This window comes from Phoca vitulina, unplaced genomic scaffold (assembly GCF_004348235.1).
Source record: "Phoca vitulina isolate PV1807 unplaced genomic scaffold, GSC_HSeal_1.0 scaffold58, whole genome shotgun sequence".
In the NCBI taxonomy this organism is placed as follows: Eukaryota; Metazoa; Chordata; class Mammalia; order Carnivora; family Phocidae; genus Phoca; species Phoca vitulina.
The window spans coordinates 7330262-7354830 of NW_022589761.1; the positions used below are offsets into that span (position 1 = coordinate 7330262).

At 38.5% G+C, this 24569-nt stretch overlaps 1 protein-coding gene across 2 annotated transcripts in view; it reads left to right on the top strand.

Moving 5' to 3' along the window:
* The first annotated feature begins 219 nt into the window (after nucleotides 1-219).
* The window catches only part of LOC116623250 (zinc finger protein 420-like), a 31111-nt gene continuing 6761 nt past the window's right edge, over nucleotides 220-24569 (top strand). Inside the window, exons 1-5 of one of the 2 annotated variants that reach the window (XM_032390233.1) lie at nucleotides 220-481; nucleotides 2267-2321; nucleotides 14407-14474; nucleotides 16026-16152; nucleotides 16880-16978. In XM_032390233.1, the coding sequence (XP_032246124.1) occupies nucleotides 14466-14474; nucleotides 16026-16152; nucleotides 16880-16978 (235 nt within the window). In that variant the 5' untranslated portion in view covers nucleotides 220-481; nucleotides 2267-2321; nucleotides 14407-14465. The remainder of the gene's footprint in view (nucleotides 482-2266; nucleotides 2322-14406; nucleotides 14475-16025; nucleotides 16153-16879; nucleotides 16979-24569) is intronic. The other variant, XM_032390234.1, reaches the window with a different exon arrangement.

Consider the following 24569-nt stretch of genomic DNA (forward strand, 5'->3'; position numbering starts at 1 on the left):
GTCAGACTCCGATCGCCCCCAACCCCCGCAGGTCTTCTGGACTCTGCGGCTGCACCTCCCGCAGCCTGCTCCAAGCTGCGGCTGAGGGTTCCTGACCGCCCCGCTCCGCCCTCCAGGGCTCCTAGGTCACACTACAAGTCCCAGAAGTCCCCGGGGCGGAAATAAACTTCCGGCTGAATGCGAGTTGGGCTGCCGGGTGCGCAGCCGGGACTGCGCGGTCGCAGTGATTCGTCGTAGAGAGTGGAGGAGCAGGGGTCGAGGGCTGGCGCCGGGGGAGGAATACTCGGGTCGAACGTCTTTGGGGGTCTTTCGTGTTCTGGACTACACTTTCCAGAGGCCTCCGGGAGTGACGTCACTTCCTTCTAAGGTGGTCAGCGCCGTTGTGCCGGAGCGAGCTGCACAGCGCCCCGGCGCGGGAAGCGCGGCCCGTGGGTTCGTTCCGGTCTGGCGGAACGTGAGCCGGACGCCGGGGAAGCTGAAGGTGAGGCGTGTCTTAGCCCGGGGACCGAGACCGGCTGTGTGCGGAGCCTCAGCCATTAACACGTCAGCGTGTGTGTGTGACGTAATGTGCCTGTGGGACTGCGTGATTATGTGTGACCACATGAAGGAGTGGTAATTGTGTCTCCAGCTGTGTGAGTGCTTGTGTAAAGCTGTGAGATCGACTCCTCCTTTAGTTGTGTCATTGACTTTTTATGAGTTTGGCCCCTCCCAACTGTGTCTAGCTGGGAGCCGAATTGGGGGGGTGGGGTGGGGGAGGGAGCAATGATAGAGAAACGGTCACCCTGAGGCCAATTGTGGGTTTGAGGGTTTCTGGAAGCTTGTGGTTGTGGGGTCTCTGTGGCTGGCTGCGTTGCGGAAACCCAGATTGGCCTGTCGGTGGCTGGAAAGGCCAATACTCAAGAGTTTTGACTGGAAAGGAATCAAATTCCTTTTAAGGAAGGCCGGCCACTGGGGAAGGAGGCAGACTCTTGTCCAAAGGCCAACTCAGCTTTCTTCCTGGCCCAGAGATTTTTATTTTTATTTTCATTTATTTTTTGTTTCGTTTTGTTGTTTATTTTTGGCCCAGAGATTTTTAAAGGGGTTTAATCGGTTAAGGGAGCGCAGTGGTCTGTGACATTTCTTGATGACATGCAGACTTGATGCCAGCTATAATCTTGGTCTTTGGAGGTTGTACAAGAAATTCTAGTTCCTTGGTGCTCTGCTTTTCGCTGGGTTGTGCAAGAAGGTCTTGTTCCTTCGTACCCAGGGGTTGTTCAAGAGTACTCTGTTTTTTCTGAAAAGGAGGGCAAAATCTACAGATGCGCAGAGGGAGGCCAGTAAAATCATTTGTGTGACCTTAAAAAAGAAAAACATTTTGCTAAAAGATTGCTGGGCTAATCAGAAAGCTAAAGGGACTTCAAACAGACTTGCTGGCCTCTGTGGCCGGGGAAGGTTCCCGTCCTTTATTCCTGAAGGCCAGTGGTCTGCCTGTCTCAAAGGAAGCAAACTAGTTCTGTCACAGACCAAGGGACTTAAGTCAGCAAGCAAGGAGTGTGTTAACTTGAAGCAAGTAAGCCTTAAGACTGGCTGGAGTGCTGTTACAGCTGCCCCCTCTCCTTGTAGCCATGGGGGCCCAGGTTCCCTGGAAATGTCCCTGTCCGATGTGGGAAGATAGAAAGGTGAATCCCAGATTAAAGATTCCAGATAAAGAAATTTTTTTTTTTTAAAGATTTTATTTATTTATTTGAGAGAGAGAGAATGAGAGAGAGCACATGAGAGGGGGGAGGGTCAGAGGGAGAAGCAGACTCCCTGCTGAGCAGGGAGCCCGATGCGGGACTCGATCCAGGGACTCCAGGATCATGACCTGAGCCGAAGGCAGTTGCCCAACCAACTGAGCCACCCAGGCGCCCCCAGATAAAGAAATTTATCTCCAAGTCACAAACCTGATTTCATATTGAGATTTAAGAGCCAGAAACAGCCCCAAGTTCAGGGGAGAGCCTGAGAAAAGAGGAGGAAAAAAGCCGGGGTTGTAAGGTTCCAGTCTCTTCCCTCAGGAAATCACCTGGGGAGACTTGTGGGGATTCTCCACCTCCACTTTGGTTCTCAGAGAGGGCAGCATTGCTCAAGTCTCTCTCTGACCTTCCTCTGAATGTTTATTTAGTTCAAGAGGGGTGGGAGTGGGGTGGAAGTAGTTGCTTGTTTCTAACAAGTTAGTCTGGGCTCAGAGAAAGGCTTGGTGTCTCACGATTCTTTATGTCTTACCAATTAATGGACTTGTCTTACACAGGTGACCAGAGACTAAGGGAAGAGCTGCTGTTGGACAACTGAGAGTTTTATCCAAGGTAAGCTGTTATTCTTTCTTCTGTCTCTGAAGTGTTTTCTGGTTTTTCACAATACGGGAACATTGCTTTCTTTCTTTTAAACTCCATAACAAGGATCCTTTTAGTGTTCTGCTCTTTGGGCCTGGCTATTCCAAAGGATAATGGGGCCAAGAAGGAATGGACCCAATGAGGTTATTCCACTCCATTTTGTTCCTTATGACCTGAGGTACACATATTCACCGGGCAAACATTTCAATTCCATTTTTATACTTAGTCTTTTTCTAAGATTTTTGAAGGAATGGAATACATCTCTCAGAGTGGAATTTGAAAGCCTTGACTTTGAGTATTTTCTTTTCAATTTCATTGTTTAAGAGATCATCTTCTAAGTATTTAAAAGGTTCAGAAGAGTATACAGTGAATTCTCCTTCCCAGCCCTGCCCCTAAATATGAGCTTTTCCTCCTTAGAAAGCAACCAGTGTGCCTAGGTTCTTGAGTACTTCCAGAGGAATTTTATATATCCTTTAGTACATGATTGACTTCTTCACTTTATGGCTGCACGATATTACATAATTCCATAATTTTAAGAACTAACCCTTATTAATGAACTTTCAGATGGCTATTAGTCTTTTGCTGTTATAAACAATGGTGGGATAAATATCCTTGAATATATGTCATTTAGCCTATCAATGAGTTTGTTGGTAGAATGAATGCTAGTTTTTCAACAGTGTTTATGTGGACTTTAAATTTTCATAGTTTTTGCTATGTTGTCCCTTGTATTATCACTTTTCTAACAATATTTTCTGATTTTATGTTTTATTCAAGGTATTTTGCTGGTTTTTGGAAAGTTTAAGGAAATTATTAATATGCTGTTACAGGATTTTTCAAGCTGTGGTGTTGTTACCTGATTTTTGTGTGTGGTAAAATCAGTTTACTAAGCCCTGGTCAGCATTTTCCTTAACTCTTCATTGTAAAAAATTCAATCATCTACAAAAATAGACAAAGCAGCAGTGAACATCTGTGCACCACTTTGCTCAGTTTCAGTAATGACTGACTCACAGCTGATCTTGTTTAATCTGTACCTCTACTTAACCAAGGATTATTTTGAGGCACATACCAGAAGCTGTATTGTTCCACCCATAAATGTGTATATCAATGATGGTCTTTTAAGAACTTAATCAAATACCATTAATCTCCATAAAAAAATAAATAATATTTCCTTAATATCAGATTTCCAAGTTAGAGTTTAGATTTCCCCACAGGGCAAATAACTTCGTTTTTAATTTTAAGATTTCTTTGAATCTGGGCCCAAATAAGATCCATGCATTGTGATTGGTTCATAAGTCTTTTTAAAGTCTTTTTAAAAATCTATAGTTTCTTATTCTTGTTTAATTAAGAGAGAGAGAGTGAGCATGTGAGTGGGGGAAGGGGCACAGGAAGAGGGAGACCAAATCTGAAGCCGACTCCCTGCTGAGCATGGAGCCGGACACCAACTCCAGGCTCTGTCTCACGACCACCAGATCATGACCTGAGCTGAAACCAAGCGTCAGACGCCCAACCGATTGAGCCACCTAGGCGCCCCTCTTTCTTTTTCTTTCTTTCTCTCTTTCCTTTCAACGTATTTCTTGAAGAAGCTGGGTGATTTGTCCAGTAAAGTTTCCCACAGTCTGTCATCATTAACATGTTCTTCTATATTTTTCTAGTTCAAGGTTAGATCTAGAGGCTTCATCGGGTTTAGTGTGTTCCCTCCATTTCCACTCCCCTTTTTTTTTGGCAAAATGACTATATTGATCCTAGTGTATACTTCCATGAAGAGGCACATAATGTCTGCTTGCCTCTTTTTGTGATATTTTCTATTATTATTTCATTAGAGATTGCTAAATAGTTATAGTCTAATTAATTACATCTCTAGTCTTTAATGGGAATAATTATATAAAGTGAAAATTCCCTGTATGAACTGATTGGTTATCTTGAGGTACAGATTCCTTAAGGTAGGCAAGACAGATTTTTTTTCTCCTAACTTAACAGTTTTCAAAATGAGGAAATAATGAATCATAATGAAATAATGGTTTGCTAGCATTCTCTTCTGGGGAACAGTGATTGTTATAAAAAATAACTAATAAATAGTAAAAAACTATCATTATAACAGTGTGGATTTTGATACTTACATGTTTCAATCTGTTGCAGTTATTTATGTATACTTAAGTTAGTATTATGCCATATTTGACCATTTGGAGCCTTTTCAGGTTGACTCAGGGGTCCTTTTGACTTGGTCTTAGTAGTCATTGCTAGCTTTCTTGGTTTTCAGTAGATCTTCTTAGTCAGGAATCGACAGACTGTCTGCAAAGGACTATCTAGCTAATATTTTAGGTTTATGGGTCATACATTCTCAGTTGCAACTACTCAACTTTGTTGTAGAGTGAAAGCAGCCATAGAGAATACATAAGCAAAAGGGTGTGGCTAAGTTCCAATGAAACTTTATTTCCAAAATGAGACAAGGGGTGTACCAAATAGGAGCAGAGTTTAAAAGGTGAAATTCAATATCTGATTTAGTGAACGCTAATAGAGATGATTTCATTTTTACAGAGAGTAGGTGCCAGCTGCAATTTTTAAGCAAGCACTGCCCACATACCTGCCTTCTAAACACACACTTAATGGAAATCAAATTTCCTGTAACACCCATGAAGGAGAAATGCTATTACTTTGTTTCTAAACAGTTGTCAGATTTCTAGTACTATTTCAAATCAGACCCTCACCTTTTATGTGAAAAGGCCTCTTATAAATTTGATAGCTTGTTCAGGAAAAAGAAATGGGTAGATGGAATTTATTGGAGTTAAATTTGAGTTTAGAAAAGGAAAAACAGAAGACTCATATTAATATGTGTTATTTTATCGTTATGCGTTTCTACCCTCTGTTTCTGAGCTCATTGGCTGAATAATGCCCCAAATAGGACTTGTCCTATGGCAGGGATCCGGAGTACCTGAATTGTATTGAATTAAATTTAATTGAAATTGTAAACATAAATTGTAAACAAAACCAAAAATCAAGCATTATTACCCTGTTAGAGGTTCTTGTCCATTTCCTGATTCAAGCCTCCTTCATATTAATGGGAAATGGCATTTCAAGACTATATTCTAGGTGCTAGGATATTCATTGCTACAGGGTTGATCATTGTTTCTGTGGCTTTACAAAGCTAGTATATATGTATCTTTTAGAAGATTAAAAAATAAATGTCACAACCCCAAGGAGCCTAGAGATATGAGAGTTAATGTAATGTGTTCTGGATGAGATCATAGAACAGAAAAAGGACAGTTCTTTATTCCACACTTTATAAAATATGGAATAAATACTATGATTCTTCCACACTTTATAAAGAACACTCAAAAATAATACTCAGTGATTTGATTACTGAAAACAGTTTTCTGTTTTTGTTTGTTTCTTTGTTTATTATAATCTTCTTGTTCTTTAAGGTATATTCCACTGGGGATATGGAATCAATTACTGTATGCTAGAGTCATTTGGAATAGTTCTTCTTGAGATGTGCCACAAATTGGAATCAAAGATTTGTTTTAATTTTTAGAGATTACTCTTTTAAAATTTAATTTTTTCCTATAATTATATAAAGTATTTATGTGGCCCCAAAGTCAAATATGCAAAACAAGGTTTAATTTCATCTCTTCCTTCAAAAAGTAGTCACTTTTTTCTCTTATAGTTTATTCCATCTTTTAAAATGTACTGTAAGAAAGCACATTAGTGTGCTTTAGATGTATTTATATTTATATATGCAACAAGCAACAAAACAAAAAGTAGATAAATGGACTTCATTAAAATTAAAAACTTTTGGGGCGCCTGGGTGGCTCAGTTGGTTAGGCGACTGCCTTCGGCTCAGGTCATGATCCCGGAGTCCCAGGATCGAGTCCCGCATCGGGCTCCCTGCTCTGCAGGGAGTCTGCTCCTCCCTCTGACCCTCCCCCCTCTCATGTGCTCTCTCTCTCATTCTCTCTCTCTCAAATAAATAAATAAAATCTTAAAAAAAAAAAATAAAATAAAACTTTTGTGCTTCAAAGAACACTGTCAAGAGAGAGTCAAAGACAACCCAAACACATTATGGGGCAAAATTCTTGCAAATTATTTTTCTGATGAGGGACTTGTGTCCAGCATATATAAAGATACATTACCAACTAATAATAAAAAGTTAAACAACCCAATTAAAAATGGACAAAGTATCCTGAATAGCATTTCTTTAAAGAAGATATACAAATTGCTATTAAGCACATGACAAGGTATTCAACATCATTAGCCATCAGGAAAATACAAATCAAAACCACAGAGCAGTATCACTCACCCTGACTGGAATGGCTACAATAGAAAAGATAGATTGTAACAAGTGTTAAGAAGGATGTGAAGAGGGGCCCCTGGGTGGCTTAGTCAATTCTTGACTTCTGCTCAGGTCATGATCTCAGGGTCAAGAGATGGAGCCCTGTGTGGGCTCTGCCCTGAGCATCAAACCTGCTTGAGATTCTCTCTCTCCCTGCCCCTCTACCCACTACCCCCACTCCCGTTCACATGCATGTGCTCTCTCTTAAAAAAAAAAAAAAAAAAAAAAGAATGTGAATAAATTAGAACCCTCACACACAACTGGTGAGAATATAAAATATAAAAAGAATATAAATATAAAGAGAGAATATAAAATGGTGTGGTTGCTTTGGAAAATGTCTGGAGGAATGGTGACCAATGGTTGCAGGCTTTCTTTTGGAATAATGAAAATGTTCTAAAACTGTGGTAATGGATTCTGTGAATATACCAGAAACCATGGACTCGTACACTTAAAAATGTGAATTGTATGACATGTGAATTAAATCTCAACAAAGTTGTTTAAAAATGTATGCCCTTAAGGAAAAATCAGGAAAAAAGAATGATGTCCCTATTTCTGTCCAACATTTATTTCAGATTGTAGGCACTGCACTAAGACTAGAGGAAAAAAAGTAAAAAGTCTAACCATTGAAAAGCAACAAAAAATTGATTAGCAGATAATTGTCTACAGGGAAACAACAAAATGTGGAAGTATTCTAAAATTAGAAATTATTAAGAAAAGAAAAATCAACAAAATATATAAATAAAAAAGTTCAGCAGCACTTATCTTTTGGGATGTTCCTAGCTTTATTTTTTCCTTTTTTACAAAAGATTTTATTTAGAGAGAGAGCGTGTGCATGTGATTGGGGGGAGGGGCAGAGAGAGAAGGAGAGATAATCTCAAGCAGACGCGGAGTACGGATCCTGATGTGGGGCTTGATCTCATGACTCTGAGATCATGACCTGAGCTGAAATAAAAAGTCAGACGCTTAACTGACTGAGTCACCCAGGTGCCCTGCTAGCTTATCTTTGAAAGGAATTACTAGGAGTAGGACAACTGGATCACTCCTTAAATGCTTCTGTAATTTCCTGGTTATTGCTAAATTCCCCTCCTTTGAGGTTGTACATTTACTCAATTAGCATTTTATTACTGGATTTCCCATAGGTCGTCCAACAATATACCAGCAAACTTTTGGATATTTTCCAGTGACATTGTTCTCTCAGTGTAATTTTATTTTATTTTATTATATATGTACTTTTTTTTTTTTTTTCATTTTAAGATTTATTTATTTGACAGAGAGAGACACAGCGAGAGAGGGAACACAAGCAGGGGGAGTGGGAGAGGGAGAAGCAGGCCTCCTGCAGAGCAGGGAGCCCGATGTGGGGCTTGATCCCAGGACCCCGGGACCATGACCTGAGCCGAAGGCAGACGCTCAACGACTGAACCACCCAGGCGCCCCTCTCAGTGTAATTTTAATTAACATTTCTGTAATAGTGAGCAAAGTTGAACATCTCCTTATATACTTTAGTGTATTTGCATTTGTTTTACTATGAACTGTCCATTTCTTTTGTCCATTTTTCTGTAGGAATATTATTCCTTTTCTGCTTTTAAAGCTATTTTATGTATTATTTGTTAACCTTTTCTCTGTAGTATAAGTTCCAAATGCCTTTTCCCAGGTTGTCATTTATCTTTTGCTAATGGTGTTTTCCCAATTAAAATAATTTTTTTTTGTAGTTAAATATCTATCTTTCCCTTATTACCTATAGATTTGGCTTATGGCAGGTAAGTTTCTCTAACTCCTGAATTTTAGAAAAATCCAGGCATTGCTTCTTCTTATATGATTTCAATTTTTACATTTCTTTCTTTTTTTTTTTTTTAGGTTTTATTTATTTGAGAGAGAGACAGACAGATAGTGACAGAGAGCACAAGCAGGGAGGAGAGGGAGAAGCAGGCTCCCTGCTCAGGGAGCCTGGACTCAGGGCTCGATCCCAACCTGAGCTAAAGGCAGATGGTTAACTGACTGAGCTACCCAAGCACCCCTCAGTTTTTACATTTCACAAGCAGCTTGATCTGGAGCTTAATCTGATATATTGTGAGGAGTAGTCCAGTTTTTTCATTTTTCAAATGACTGCTTATTCCATCATCACCTTTTTAAAGGTCCATATATTCCCCACTGATACAAGATGCCACCTTTATCAAATATGACATTTCCAAATATTTGGGTCAGTTTTTATATCTCACAATTTTCACTGGATTTTCTCTTTATAATTTTGAAAGAATTGAAAGAAATTAAGAGGGCTTATATCTTCCCAAATATCCCTTAAAAACCATATGAATCAACAAGGAAAACAATTAAAACTGCATATAACAGCCTATGCCTATAGCCTTATTCAAAGCTAGAGGTTACTATAAACTTCAGTTTCTATGTAAGTGGAGAAATACATACCCCAAACAGGCAGATCAACTCTGGTGTCCATACTAGACTGAAGAGTTAGGGAGAGAAAAGTGAGAGATACATTGTAGTGTTGGAAAATGGATAACTTAATCCCATGAATATAGAGGTCCATCTTGAGTGGGAACATACTGACAACATGACTGACCCTGTTAGAGTATTGCCTTTTGATTGAAAGGAAGAGTCTTGAAAATGGTGAGATGAAAGATGGCACTCTTAGGAAATGCCCACTCCTTGAGGAGAGGGAAAGCAATATAAAAAGAAAAGGCATGCTTTCAAGGATGATAGTGAAAGGAAAAAAGGAATCAAGTGTTGGAAACTAAATGCTTTTCAGAACCAAAAGAATGTCACAGATTCAGAAGTGACAGAATTTATGTAGCCAAGAGTTTGGCCTTGCCAAAGAGAGGTCTGGTCATTTTACTACTTTTGGGAGGTAATCTCTAGGCCCTTGGAATGTGATGCCTGAATCTTTGTTTGCTTGGAAGCCTTAGGTCACACAGTATAATCTAACAATGTGATGTAGGGTGGGGACTGGCCACACCTGTATAATGTTAGGGTCATGGTTGGCCATGTGAGAAAGGACAACAGTGTGACCAAGAGTGGGGGCTTCGGGTCACAGGATATCAATTGACCTGGAGACAGATCAATGACATAGTCAATGAGCCATCCCCACATCTGGAGCTCTCATAAAAACTCAAAAATTGAGGCTCAGGTGACTTTCCGTGGATGGCAATACTCCATGCATTTCATCACACATTGATGTCAGGAGAGTAACACATCCTGACTCCATGGAAAAAGACATGGAAGCTCCATGTTTGGTATTTCTCCTGAAATTTGCCCTATGTGTTTCTTCTCTAAGTTGATTTTAATTTGTATCTTTTTCATATAATAACTTCCTACGTAACTGTGGGCATAATAGCTTTCAGTGAATAGCTATGAATCCTAGTGAATTTTGAACTTGAGAGTAGTTTTAAACTCTCAGTTGGCCTTAGTTGGTTTGGGGAGCTTATAGTTCGTGTCAGAGTTGAGGGTAGTCTCGGAGGGATTGTGCTCTCTAACTTTGTAATTAGTCAAAACTCTTACAAAATCCTACTCCCCAAAAGAATCTATTACTAGGAACATTGCACATCACAGTATCAAAGAAGAAAATGCCCTTGAACTGGGATTTCTATTAAGTTATCCCAAATCTCACATCCTTCTCTAATGATACCGTTTATGCTGGTACAGAAAAAAATCTAAGACTTAAAAAAATTAACAGAAAATAGTAGGAAAAAAAATATATGCAAAGCAGTCAGAAAACAAAAAGAAATACAAAGCATCCACATCGGCAAAAAAAAAGTCAAATTTTCACCCTTTGCAGATGACATGATACTCTATGTAGAAAACCCAAAAGACTCCACCAAAAAATTGCTAGAACTGATAAAGGAATTCAGCAAAATTGCAGGATATAAAATCAACACACAGAAGTCTGTTGCTTTTCTATACACTAACAATGAAGCAGCAGAAAGAGAAATCAAGGAATCAGTCCCGTTTACAACTGCACCAAAAACCATAAGACACCTAGAAATAAGCCTAACCAAAGAGGTAAAAGATCTGTACTCTGAAAACTATAGGACACTTAGGAAAGAAATTGAGGAAGACACGAAGAGATGGAAAAATATTCCATGCTCATGGATTGGAAGAACAAATATTGTTAAAATATCTATTTTACCCAAAGCAATCTGCACGTTTAATACAATCCCTATCAAAATATCATCAGCATTTTTCACAAAGCTAGAAGAAGCAATCCTAAAATTTGTATGGAACCAGAAAAGACCCCAAATAGCCAAAGTAATGCTGAAAAAGAAAATCAAATCTGGAGGCATCACAATTCTGGACTTCAAGCTGTATTACAAAGCTGTAATCATCAAGGCAGCATGGTGCTGGCACAAAAACAGACACATAGACCAATGGAACAGAATAGAGAACCCAGAAATGGACCCTCAACTCTATGGTCAACTAATTGTCGCCAAAGCAGGAAAGAATATGCAATGGAAAAAAGACAGTCCCTTCAACAAATGGTGTTGGGAAAATTGGACAGCCACATGCAGAAGAATGAAACTGGACCACTTTCTTGCACTATACACAAAGATAAATTCAAAATGGATGAAAGACGTAAATGTGAGACAAGAATCCATCAAAATCCTAGAGGAGAACACAGACGGTAACCTTTTGGACATTGGCTGTAGCAGTTTCTTATTAGATATGTCTCCTGAGGCAAAGGAAACAAAAGCATAAATGAACTATTGGGACTTCATCAAAATAAACTTTCTACACAGCAAAGGAAACAATCAGCAAAAGTAAAAGGCAGCTTATGGAACAGGAGAAGATATTTGCAAATGACATATCTGATAAAGGGTTAGTATCCAAAATCTATGAAGAACTTATCAAACTCAACACCCAAAAAACAAATAATCCAGTTAAGAAATGGGCAGAAGACATGAATAGACATTTTTCCAAAGAAGACATGCAGATGGCTAATAGACACATGAAAAGATGCTCAACATCACTCATCATCAGGGAAATACAAACTAAAACTACAATGAGATATCACCTCACACCAGTTGGAATGTCTAAAATCAACAACACAAGAAACAATTGGTGTTGGGCAAGGATGTGAAAAAAGGGGAACCCTCTTACACTGTTGGTGGGAATGCAGACTGGTTTAGCCACTCTGGAAAATAGTATGGAGATTCCTCAAAAGTTAAAAATAGAGCTACTCTATGACCCAGCAATTGCATTATTAGGTATTTACCCAAAGGATACAAAAACACTGATTCAAAGAAAGGGGTGCATGCATCCTGCTCTTTATAGCAGCATTATCAACCATAACCAAATAGGGAAAGAGCCCAAATGTCCATTGATTGATGAATGGATAAAGAAGATGTGGTTTATATATCCAATGAAGTATTTCTCATTCATGAAAATGAATGAAATCTTGCCATTTGCAACAACAAGGATGGAGCTAGATAGTATTAGGCTAATTGAGATAAGTCAGAGAAAGACAAATACCATATGATTTCACTCTTATGTGGAATTTAAGAAACAAAACAGATGAACATGGGGGAAAAAATGAAAAAGAGCAGCTAACCAGAAAACAGATTGTTTGCTATAGAGAACGAACTGATGGTTACTGGAGGGAAGGTAGGTGGGGGGATGGATTAAATGGGTGGTGGGTATTAAGGAGGGCACTTGTGATGAGCACTGGGTATTGTATGTAAGTTATGAATTACTAAATTCTATACCTGAAACTAATATTACACTGTATGTTAACTAACTGGAATTTAAATAAAAACTTGAGGAAGAAAAAAGCTAAAACCTTAAAACTCTTAAAAGGAAACAAAGGAGATCTCCATTACCTAGGTTAGATAATGGTTTTTTTATATGACACCAAAAGCACAAGCAACCAAAGGAACAAAAATTATATAAGTAGGATTTTAGCAAATTTAAAAACTTTTGAGCTTCAAAAGACACCATGAAATAAGGGAGAATATAGCCCACAAAATGGGACCAAAATGTGCAAATTGTATGTTCAATAAAGGAATTCTATTTTAGAATATATGAGAAGTTATTACAAGGCAACGATAAAAAGACAACCAGGTTTTTAAAACGAGCAAATAATTTGAAAACATATTTTTCCAAAGAAGGGATAGAAATGGTCAATATCATCAGGGAAATGTAAATCAAAATCGCAGTGACATACCACTTCAAATTCACAAAAATGACTATAACCCCAAAAGGTGGTGAGGATGTGGAATAACTGGAACTTTGACAGATTTTTGCTGGAATTGTAAGATGATGCAGCTGCTTTGGAACAGAATTTGGCAGTTCCTGAAAATGTTAAACAGAGTTACCATATGACCCCACAAATTCATTTCTAGGTAAATCTAAGAGAAAAGAAATATATGTCCACACGAAAATATGTAGCTTAATGTTCTTAATAGCATTATTTATAGTAACAAAAGATGTAAACAATGCAAATGTCCATCAACTAATGAATGGGGAAAAAAGATGCTCTATCCATACGTCAGAATGTTATTTGGCGATATATAGGCATGAAGTTCTGGTCCATGCTGAAACACAGATGAACCTTGAAACATTATACTATGTGAAAGAAGCCAGTCACAAAAGACACAAATTGTAGTTTCATTTATACAAAATGTCTATCTAGAAGAGGCAAATCTATAGATACAAGGAGTAGATTAGTGGTTGCCAGGATCTGGGGAAATGAGAATGGAATTGCTAATGCCTATGGGTTTTATTTTTGGATAATGAAAATATTCTAAAATTAGATAGTGGTGATGGTTGCACATCTCTGTGAATTTGTTAAAAGCCATTTACTTGTATTTTAAAGAGTATGAATTTATGAAATGTGAATTATATGTCAGCAAAGCTGTTAGAAAAAGAAATATAAGGAAGATGCTAGAGCTGGTGGAGTGGAGAATGGTGGTGGTGGTGGTGGTTAAATTCACAGACCTGTTTGTTCATCAACTAAATGTTAATGTGTGTAAGGCATCGAGCACATCGTATGTGCTCGGTGGAAATTATTTCTTGTACAGCCACTGTCTTAAACCATCTTTAGCCTGACACTTAGAGGCAGAATGATGTTAAGCAGTATTATAGGGAGGTACTGCCTCCAGAGTTCCTGAATTCAGCTAAGGCCATGATTCAGTACAATAGGCAGTTGTTTTCTGTTAGAGAGTGTTTGGATTTGTTCCTTGGTTACTGGGTGAGTGTAGTGAGACTTTATGTGGCCTAGATGAAGCCTGTGCTTTGCATTCAGCATGCTTTCTTGCACTGGAATGTGAGAATGAGCCAGGGAAGCACTTGAGGTAAATAGTGTGTTGAGACTGGGGGAAAGAGGCAGATCTTAGTCATGGAAGGTGTTTTTCCTAGGAATTGGCCTACATAGATAACAGATGATTTCAAAGCCTGAGGGCCCCATCAGTGTCCTTGAGGTGGGAACCACTTGGATAAATCTGGATCAGGGTCCCCTAGGTTATAAAGGATGAACTGCTAAGGCCAGGTCAGGGAACCCTAACAACATCATGGGGATTGGGTACTGCTTTAGCATAAAGTCATTCTTCTACATCTCTGTTTTCTGGAATTGGGGAAGGGGTGAGATTGTTTAGGCTTCTGCACATCTTCTCAGTATATATTTTTGGGTGTGGAAGGGTCCAGGCACCATGAAAAGGGGAGGAAATACTTAGTCATTTAGAAGTAGGCCTCTTTTCATGGTTTCCTTTTTCTTCCTTGTCTTCTCAGGACTGCACTTCTCCATGAGGAGAAGCCAGAGGAGGACTCATAAGTTGCAATTCTAAGCCATGCCTTGTGTGAGTTCATGTTTCTTCTTCCCCTTTATATCAAACAGTCATTGTCTTCTTTTTTTTTTTTTTTAAGATTTTATTTATTTATTGAGAGAGAAAGAATGAGACAGAGCATGAGACGGGGGAGGGTCAGAGGGAGAAGCAGACTCCCTGCCGAGCAGGGAGTCTGATGCGGGACTCGATCCCAGGACTCCAGGATCATGACCTGAGCTGAAGGCAGTCACTTAACCAACTGAGCCACCCAGGCGCCCACAGTCATTGTTTTCTAGGATATGAATATTCAGTATTCTTATCTCTAGACTTTCTGCTTCATCAAGTGTTTGCTCTCCTGCTCACTCTCATTCTAGTGAATGATGGGAATGAGTCCCAGGTCTTTCTCAACTGCCCTTCTCTTCTCTAACAGTGTTTTAGGGATCCATTTGCAAATCACAAAATGTGTTTGAGTGACCTCTCCTGTCAGAATATGGTTTGATGAGATGGTATTACACGTGAAAAACTTGGCCTTTCTCATTAACCTGGATTTTCTCATGGATTAAGATAGAAATTGGTGTTAGTCTCAGAATGTGGTGAGATCTGCTCTGTGAAGCTTTTAAGATTGGAAATGTGATCAAATGCAGGATTGAGAACAGAGAGATAGAGAATTGTGTCAGGAATTAATACAGTGACAAGGTCCATTTTGAATTTGAATAGTGTGAGGGTAGCTCATCTTTCATTAGCTTTCTGTTGCTCATAATAAGCAGAAGCACAGTGAGCAATGATAAGTGGTAATATGATCAGCCAGATGATTAAATGGTTGAGGATTTTAGAAACAGAGCTGTTAAGGATGTTAGAGGAGGAGTGCAAACTACTGCAAAATAAGAAAATGATTATAATCATAATATGGAATATTATGTAGCTTCAAAAAATGATATCTGTGAAAGGATTTGCCAGGACTAGGAAGAAAGAATATTATTACTAAATTATTCTGAGACTTAACTTGGAAAGAAATTCTGAAATCATGTGTAAATCTTATTTTCTAAGATAAACATTTTAAATGACATTTTGGAATGTGCCCATCAGGTTTATTTTTTCTTTTCTCTTCCTCCCTCTCGCCTTCCAGCCCTCCTTTTTCTCCTTCCCTCCTTTTCTTTCTCTTTTCAGTTCTTTAAAGGGACAGGGGAAGAAGGAACTTTCAATTTATTTGAGGATTTGCATGTGTTATATGCTAGTACACATTATTTCATTTAATCACAAAAGTACACTTACCTGGCTTTTGTTCATTCCCATTGCTGTTCCCAAGAGGCTATGTGATAGAGTAATAGGAATGTTCAGGAATTGTTTAGGTGCTCTGTATTTCCCACCCACTTCCCTTCTATTACCTACCCACATTACCTACCCATGTTAGCTTCAACATATTTGTTCACTGTTTTGGCCCCTTTATGTAATACTTTTCTCCTCCTCTTATTACTGTGTGTGTGTGTGTGTGTGTGTGTGTGTGTATGTGTGTGTGTGCTCCTCTCATTACTTCTAAAAAATATTCCTTTATTTTGCCTTTAACACTTGGGCTTGTCATTTCAGAGGTTGGTGTTGTTCAAGGATGTGGCCGTAGACTTCTCTCAGGAGGAGTGGGAGTGCCTGGACTTGGAACAGAAAGATTTGTACAGAGATGTGATGTTGGAAAACTATAGCAACCTGGTCTCACTGGGTAAGTTTGTCTGGTCCCAATAATTCGACTATAGTCTTTGTGAAATTTGGGAAATATTTCAAGTACCTAGCTGAATTTCAGAACCCTAGTCCCAACTAAGTTATTTGTGGCTTATAAACTTTAAAATGGACAGTTCCATTGAGTACCTTTATCTTCTCTGTTCTTCAGATATCCTTCCTCTAAATCTTTTTTTAAATATTATTTATTTATCTGAGAATGAGAGAGCAACAGAGAGAGAGAGAGCACGTGAGTGCACGAGGTGGGGGAGGGGCAGAGGGAGAGGGAGTAGCAGACTCCCCACTGAGTAAGGAGCCCAATGCAGGGCTCATTCCCAGGACCCTGAGATCATGACTGCAGCCGAAGGCTGACGCTTAACCTTGAGCCACCCAGGTGCCCCTCCCCCCCAGTCTTTCTGTAATTGACCTTCTTTTTTTTTTTTTTTTTTTAAAGATTTTATTTATTTATTTGAGAGAGAGAGAATGAGACAGAGAGAGCACATGAGAGGGGGGAGGGTCAGAGGGAGAAGCAGACTCCCTGCTGAGCAGGGAGCCCAATGCGGGACTCGATCCAGGGACTCCAGGATCATGACCTGAGCCGAAGGCAGTCGCCTCACCAACTGAGCCACCCAGGCGCCTGCTGTAATTGACCTTCTTACTTGATGAACAATGGACTCAATTTTAATTCTGGGCAAGCAGAGTATAATCATATCCTTTCCCATTCTTTTAAGCAGGATTTTCCATTTCTAAAGCAGATGTGCTTTCCTTATTGAAGCAAGGGAAAGAGCCCTGGAAGGTTGTGCAGGATGTGACAAGAAGTCAGAGTTCAGGTGAGTCAGAGATGGTCAGACAAGGGGAGGCCATTGTTGAGAACAGTCAAATCGCTTAATTTGTTGGCTACAACTTTGAGATATTAGCTGAGAAGACCAAACCAAGGCCTGTGGAGTAGAAGCTTGAATACTGGAAGGCAAAACGGTTTTAGCATCAGTTACCAAAGGAAACCCCTTCTTCACCCCAATTACCACTTCCTTGTTTTTCTTTCACATTCCCCTGTATTTTCAAACTTTGTTTGAATAGCCCTCCTCCAGTGGTAACAATTTTACCTATATTTTTCATCCAGTTAGTGAGGGAGAATAAAAGTTGAAAATGAGGTCAGAGAGGTGGTGGGGCTGGGTCACGTAGGGACCTGTATGCCATGACAAAGAATTGGGATTACATTGAAACTACAATAATGATTGGCTGATATCAAGCAGGAGCGTGACATGATTAAACTTGTTATTTTCAAAGACTACTCTGGATACTGTATAGAAAATAAAATGGGAGCAAGAGTGAAACAGAAAGACCAGTTGGAAAGCCATTTTTTAGTCCAGATTAGAAATTATGGTGTCTTAGATGAGGGCAGTAGTAAGTGAAGGTGACATGAAGGGGTCAGATTCTGATCAGATTTTAAAGGTGGTGCCTCTTGCTGATTAGTTGGAAGTGATGTGTGATGAAAGAGAAATCCAGGATAACTTACTAGATTTATGCCTGAGCAATTGGACATCTTTTTCTAAGTTGGGAAAGACAGGTGTACACGAATTCTGTTTTGTTCATGATACTTTAGGATTATCTATTAGAACTAGGAAGAAATCAAGAAAGAACCTGGAAAGAAATAATATATGTATAAGTAGAATTTAAACCTTAGACTTGGAAGAAATAATTTATGAAGTTATGTAATAGTTTAAAAAGAGAAGGACCCTAATCCAGTCTGTATTTTAGTTAGAAAGAAGGGGAAGGTCCAGCAAAGGAGACTGAGAAGGAATAGTTAGTGAGCTAATAGGAAAATAAAGAAAATGTTGTATCTCAGAAGCCAAGTGGAAAAAAGGTATTTAAGAAGGGCAGCGTCTGATGTAATGTATGGTGACTAACATAACATTAAAAAAAAAAAAAAAAGAAATGATGTTCTCAAAAAAAAAAAAAGGGGGCAGCCCTCTTTCTTATAAGGGAACATGAGTAAGTTGAGGACTGAGAATTGATCATTGGATTTGGTAATGAGGGAAAAAAAAGCTGTACATTGGTTCAGATAGAAGGGAAGAGAGGGGAATGGGAGGTAATATAGTATTATAGTATAGGGGATGATTGGAAGAACTGGAATCACTTAGACCAGAGTTTTAGTGGCAGCTTTTGTCTTAAGCAAATTACTTTACCAGGCTTGACTCCCTCGTCCCATTTCCTCATAGTTTAAAAGGAAAAGAACACCTAACTGATAAGATGGTTGAGAAGATTTGGAGTATTGAATGCAATTACATTATTCTAAGTTCTCAATAAGAGATAAATTTATGGAAGAAAAATTAGTACAAATGGGATAACTATAGTGCTGCATTTTGAAGTATAGACAGATTTCAAACTAGAACCTTGTGCATAGCTCTAGTCAGAAAGCTAGCAGACATTCTAGGGGCCACTCTATGCTGTGACTACCATACAATCAAGTTTTTCCTGATGATTTCTTCTAACTAAATCTCTCTTGATTCTGTGTGCTCTCATATCCACTAGCAACCCTTTAAGCCTGCCTATACTCCCTCTGATCTGGGCTATTGCAGTACCCTTCTAACTGGTTTTGACACAGTAGCCAGAGTAATATTTTTAAAAAATACAAATCAGATCACACAATGGATAAAATCAAAACTAGAAAGCCTTACCTAACCTGGCTTCTGAAGGTTTTTATAACCCTACCTTAGATATCTCTCCCCTTTCTCATTGGACTCCAGCCACAGGAGCCTTCATTCATTATCTCAGATACATCTAGTATCTACATGTCTAGTACCTGTGCTCCGCCCCCTTATGTCACTCACTCTGCCTGGAATGCCCTACTCACCTGACTACCTGCTGTGCTTCTTTAGGTCTCAGCCTATATATCATTATATCCTGAGAATTCTTTCCTGATCAGATTCTCAGTAATGATCTTTTAGGTTTTCTTACAGTCATTTCCAAGCTATAATTTTGTAATAGTAAGACCATCACTCTTTGGCTGCAACACATCTGTAAAGGAGATCTGCAGAGCTCAGTGTGCCTCTGATTTAAGTGAGCCTTCAAAATCTTGCGTGCTCTTGGTAAGACCAGCCCCTGACAGGCCTCCAGCAGAATTTAAGGGAAACAAGATCACTTCCTGTACTAACATGGCAGTATTTTTCTTACCATTAGAACTGTTTTCTTAGAGACCAATTCCCATTAACAAAATTACCCACGCTCCCCTAAGAGGTTTTTTAGGACCAATTCCTGTTTGTCTTACACCTTCAGTTACCTCACTCAGGTCCGGAAGTCCAAGCTTTCCAGGGCACCAATCAGCAGCTGAACTCTTTCACCATATATTTCCAGTCAGACTTAATTCCCCACTCTTTCTTAACACCCAAATCTCTTCCATCATACTGTTTGAAACTTTTTAAGAAATATCCCATATTGGGCGCCAGGGTGGCTCAGTCGGTTAAGCGACTACCTTCGGCTCAGGTCATGATCCCAGGGTCCTGGGATCAAGCCCCACATTGGGCTCCCTGCTCAGTGGGAAGCCTGCTTCTCCCTCTCCCACTCCCCCTGCTTGTGTTCCCTCTCTCGCTCTGTCTCTCTCTGTCAAATAAATAAATAAAATCTTTAAAAAAAAAAAAAAGAAATATCCCATATTATCTTTATACTCTTTGACTACTCCTTTCACCTTTTGGCTTTAAGTGAACACTTTAGCTGTGCCATGAATATACAAATTTCCCTTCTTGCTTTGTCTTATCCCACCGTCCATTATTTTCCATTATCAAAGTCCCCAGCTCCTTTAAAGCACTTCAGAGACTGAACCACCCACTATGTGTTCTTGTCATATCATTTACCAATTTCCTCTCCTTGAGTAGACTGAAGATTAGAACTCTTGCCCCACTGACTTTCTCTTCTCCACTACACCTGTCACCATCGTTGGTGACTTCTGTATCCTTACAATAATACATCTTGGGACGCCTGGGTGGCTCAGTCAGTTAAGTGTCTGCCTTCAGCTCAGGTCATGATCCCAGGATCCTGGGATCGAGTCCTGCATTGGGCTCCTTGCTCAATGGGGAGCCTGCTTCTCCCTCTGCCTGCTCTGCCTGCCACTCCCCCCACTTATGCGCGCGCACTCTCTCTCTCTGACAAATAAATAAAATCTTAAAAGAAATAATACATCTTAATTCTCAGTTCCTTAACCTCATTTCAAATGATCTTTCTCCTCCAAATTCCTTCACTTATTCACTCCCCTAAGTGATACATAAACCTTGTAATTAACCAGCCTCAAATCTGTTTCAAACATTCACTCTTTGACAGCTACTTTTTTTTAATGGGTTATTTATTTATTTTAGAGAGAGAGCATGCGAGCAGGGAGAGGGGCAGAGGGAGAAGGAGAATCTCAAGCAGACTCCCTGCTGAGTCTGGAGCCCAAATGGGGCTGGGCTCGATCCCGCCACCACCAGATCATGACCTGAGCCAAAACCAAGTATTGGACTCCCAACCAATTGAGACATCCAGGTGCCCTGACAGCTACTTTTTAACTTTTCAACTAACTTATTCTTGTACTACCACCTCAACCACATAGTGTAATGTGTTCCATATTAAAAAAAACTTGTTCTTGATGTTACATTTTCCATTCTGTTACTCTGCCCTCCTTGATAGCTGTGAATTATCTGTACTTCCTCACCTCCCATTCTCCCTTGCCTCTTTCAGCTACAGGTATAGCCATTGCTGGGTAACTTTTCTCTTCCTTGCTGGATAATTTTAAGGCATGCCCAAGAAATTACTTAATTTAAAAATTAGATTAACATATTTAATACTTTAGACATAGAATAATCCCTTTGATCTCTAATTGATGCCAGACTCATTTAATAATTTTGGTATCTCTTAGTCTAATTTTTTATATGGATTGCCATCTCTTCACTTCTTGTTCTACCACACTGGGCCAACTTAAACTTCTTCAGTTGAAAGGAGAAGAATACAAACATTAGGTTCCAAATTTGCTCTGGGTCCTTACAGGGAGCATTAGGGGAATCCTAATTATTTACAGAATTTTCATTTAGGGAGTATTGCTAACATTTAAAAAATCAGCCACATGATTTTTAAAAATTTATAGTGAAATATACAGGAAAGTGCATTAAACATATGTATAGTTTGATGAATAACCACCCATGACAAGAAACAGAACGTTGCCAGGACTCCAGAAATACCCTCTGAATATATATACTTATGACCTATGTATACATTTCAGAAAGTATTGTTTAATTTTGCCCATTTTAGAATTTAGGTGAGTGACATCATATTGTACGTATTCTTTTGTGTCATGCTCCTTTCATTCATTATTATATTTGTGAGAGTCATCCATATTGGTGGCTCCAGTTCATTCATTTTTGTAAGAATTCCATTGTTTGAATATACCAAAATTAACTCTTGGTTATTAACTTTCAGTATATTCTTGGTTAAAATTTGGGTCATTTCTAATTTGGCTCTTATAAATAATGATGCGATAAATGTCACTTGACATGTTTACTCCTATACCTGAGCATGAGGTTCCCTGGGATATCTGTCTAAGAATAAAAGTGCTGGGTCAGAAGATATGTGTATCCTTGATTTTACTAGATAATGTCAAACTGTGTTCCAAAGTAATTATACCCATGTACACCCCTACCAATAGTATATGAGAATTTGGTTGCACCATATCCTTGAGTGCAGATTTTAAAAGTTTTGCGAATCTCATGGGTTTGTATCTGTCATTGGAATTTTATTTCCATCTCCTTGATTACTAATGAGTTTGGGCTGTTTTTTTAATATACTTATTGGCTGTTTAGAACTTTTCTTTTGTAGATTTCTGTTCATGTCTTTGGCTTATTTTTCTATTGATTTGTTAATTTTTCTCTTACTGATTAGATGGGTTTTTTAAAAATATATTGTAGTTACTATATTTGTGTTTCAGATATCTTTTGCTGTGTGGCTTGGCTTTTCACTCTTTTTCTAGAATCTTTTGATGAATAAAAGTTCCTAATTTTAAAGTAGTAGAATTATTAATTTTTTCCTTTATGATGGATATTTTTTGTGAGGTATTACAAAATATCCTTCAGGTAGCACCTGGGTGGCTCAGTTGATTGAGCGTCTGATTCTTGATTTCAGCTCTGGTCACGATTTCAGGGTCATGAGATGGAGCCCTGGTCTGGGCTCCATGCTGAGCATGGAGCCTACTTAAGATTCTCTCTCTTCCCCCCAACCCGCTAGCCCTCTCTCTCTCAAAAAAAAAAAAAAAAAATGTCCTTCTGTACCTTTCATTCATGAATATATTCTTCTATATAAGTATTTTAATTTTTAAAAATTTTTTTTAAATTTTTAAATTTTTTAAAGATTTTTATTTATTTATTTGACAGAGACACAGTGAGAGAGGGAACACAAGCAGGGGGAGTGGGAGAGGGAGAAGCAGACTCCCCAGGGCTTGATCCCAGGACCCTGGGATCATGACCTGAGCCGAAGGCAGACGCTTAACAACTGAGCCACCCAGGCGCCCCTATATAAGTATTTTTAAATAGCTTTTTAGTGTTGCCTTCCACATTGAGATTTTTATCCTACCTATAGTTGATTTCTCTCATGGTCTGTCAAATAGGGGTCTGGTTTTTTGTAGTTGTCTTGGCAAGATTAATTGTAAATTTTATTTTCTCCCCACTAAAGTGCTGCTTTTATAATTATAATATAAATATAACATAAATAATATAATAAAATATACATAATATATATTATACATGTAAAAACATATATAAATATCATTATAAATATAATTTCCTTTTTTACGTGGGCATATTTTTGGACTTTATATTTAAGCCTGTGATAATACCACATTATTTTAATTATACTTGCTTTTAATGCATCTTGCTACCTAGTGGGGAAAATATTTTCATCTTCTCTTTAAGAATGTCATGACTCTTCATGGTCTCATGTCTTTCTAATTAGCTTGACAGCCCTCTCCCTTTAAATGTGTTGGGATTTTGATTAAGATTGCATTGAATCTACAGATCATTTTGGGAGAAAATTGACATGTTTACAATATTGAGTTTTCTCATTATGTTTCCTAATAATGTCCTGATCACAGAGTTGTAGACAAAGGAGAAGTGGCCATTGTTGCACCTCCCCAGTTGCTGCAAGTCCCTCCCCTTCTTGCTGAAGTGACTTCCAGGGGATTTAACAGGCTGGCACCCCTTTATTCACTGTGTTCATTTTTCTCTTTCCCACTTGGGAGCCAGATATTAAAGACTAGGACATTCAAAAACAACTGCATATATGGGAAAGTTAGAAAGGGACCATGGTACCCAGACAAAGGCTCAGAAAAGACCTGAGAAGACCTTAAGTTTATACCTGAGGGCGGTCCTCAGCACCGAAGCCTATAACGATCAAAACAACAAAAACAGTAACAAAAATTAGCAAACCCTGGGGAAGGGAGAGAATCTGATTTCTAGAGTTACCACATTATTATTAGAATTATGTAAAATGTCCAGTGTTCTAACAAAAAATCATAAGGCATACAAAGAAACAAGGAAAATATGGCCCATTCAAAGGAAAATAAACCAACAGAAACTGTTCCTGATAAAGACCTGATGGCATATATACTAGACACAGAGGTTAAAATTAACAACTGTCTTAAAGATAGACAACTAAAGGAAGATGTGGAGAAAGTTGCTAAAACTATATATGAACAGAATGGAAACATCAATAAAGAAATAGAAAACCTAAGAAGATGCCAAAAAGAAATTCTGGAGTTAAAAAGTACAAAAACCCAAATGAAAAATTCACTAGAGGGATTCAAAGACAGGTTTGAGCAGGCAGAAAGAATCAGCAAACTTGAAGATAGGACAACAGAAATTATTCAGTCTGAGGATTAGAAAGAAAAAAGGTTGAAGGAAAATGAACAGAGCTGAAGGGACCTGTGGGACACCATGAAGCAGCCAAACATGCATTGTGGGAGTCCCAGAAAGAGGAGAGAAAAAGAGACAATATTTGAAGAAACAATAGCTGAAAATTTTATGAAAGACATAAACATACAAACTTGTAGAAGATAACGGAGGGAAAAATCTAGGTGATTTTGGGCTCAGAATGAGTTTTTATATAAACACCAAAAATATAATCATGAACAAAAAAAGTTAAAAATTGGTGTTCATTAAAATTAAAAACTTCTGCTGTGTGAAAGTTATGAGAATGAAAAGACAAGCCATGAACTGGGAGAAAAATCTTTGTAAAACAAATATCTGGTAAAGAACTTACGTATAAAATATACAAAGAATTCTTAAAACTCAACAATAACAAAACAACCCAATTTATTTTATTTTTTTTATTTTTTTTATTTTTTAAAGATTTTATTTATTTATTTGACAGAGAGAGACACAGCGAGAGAGGGAACATAAGCAGGGG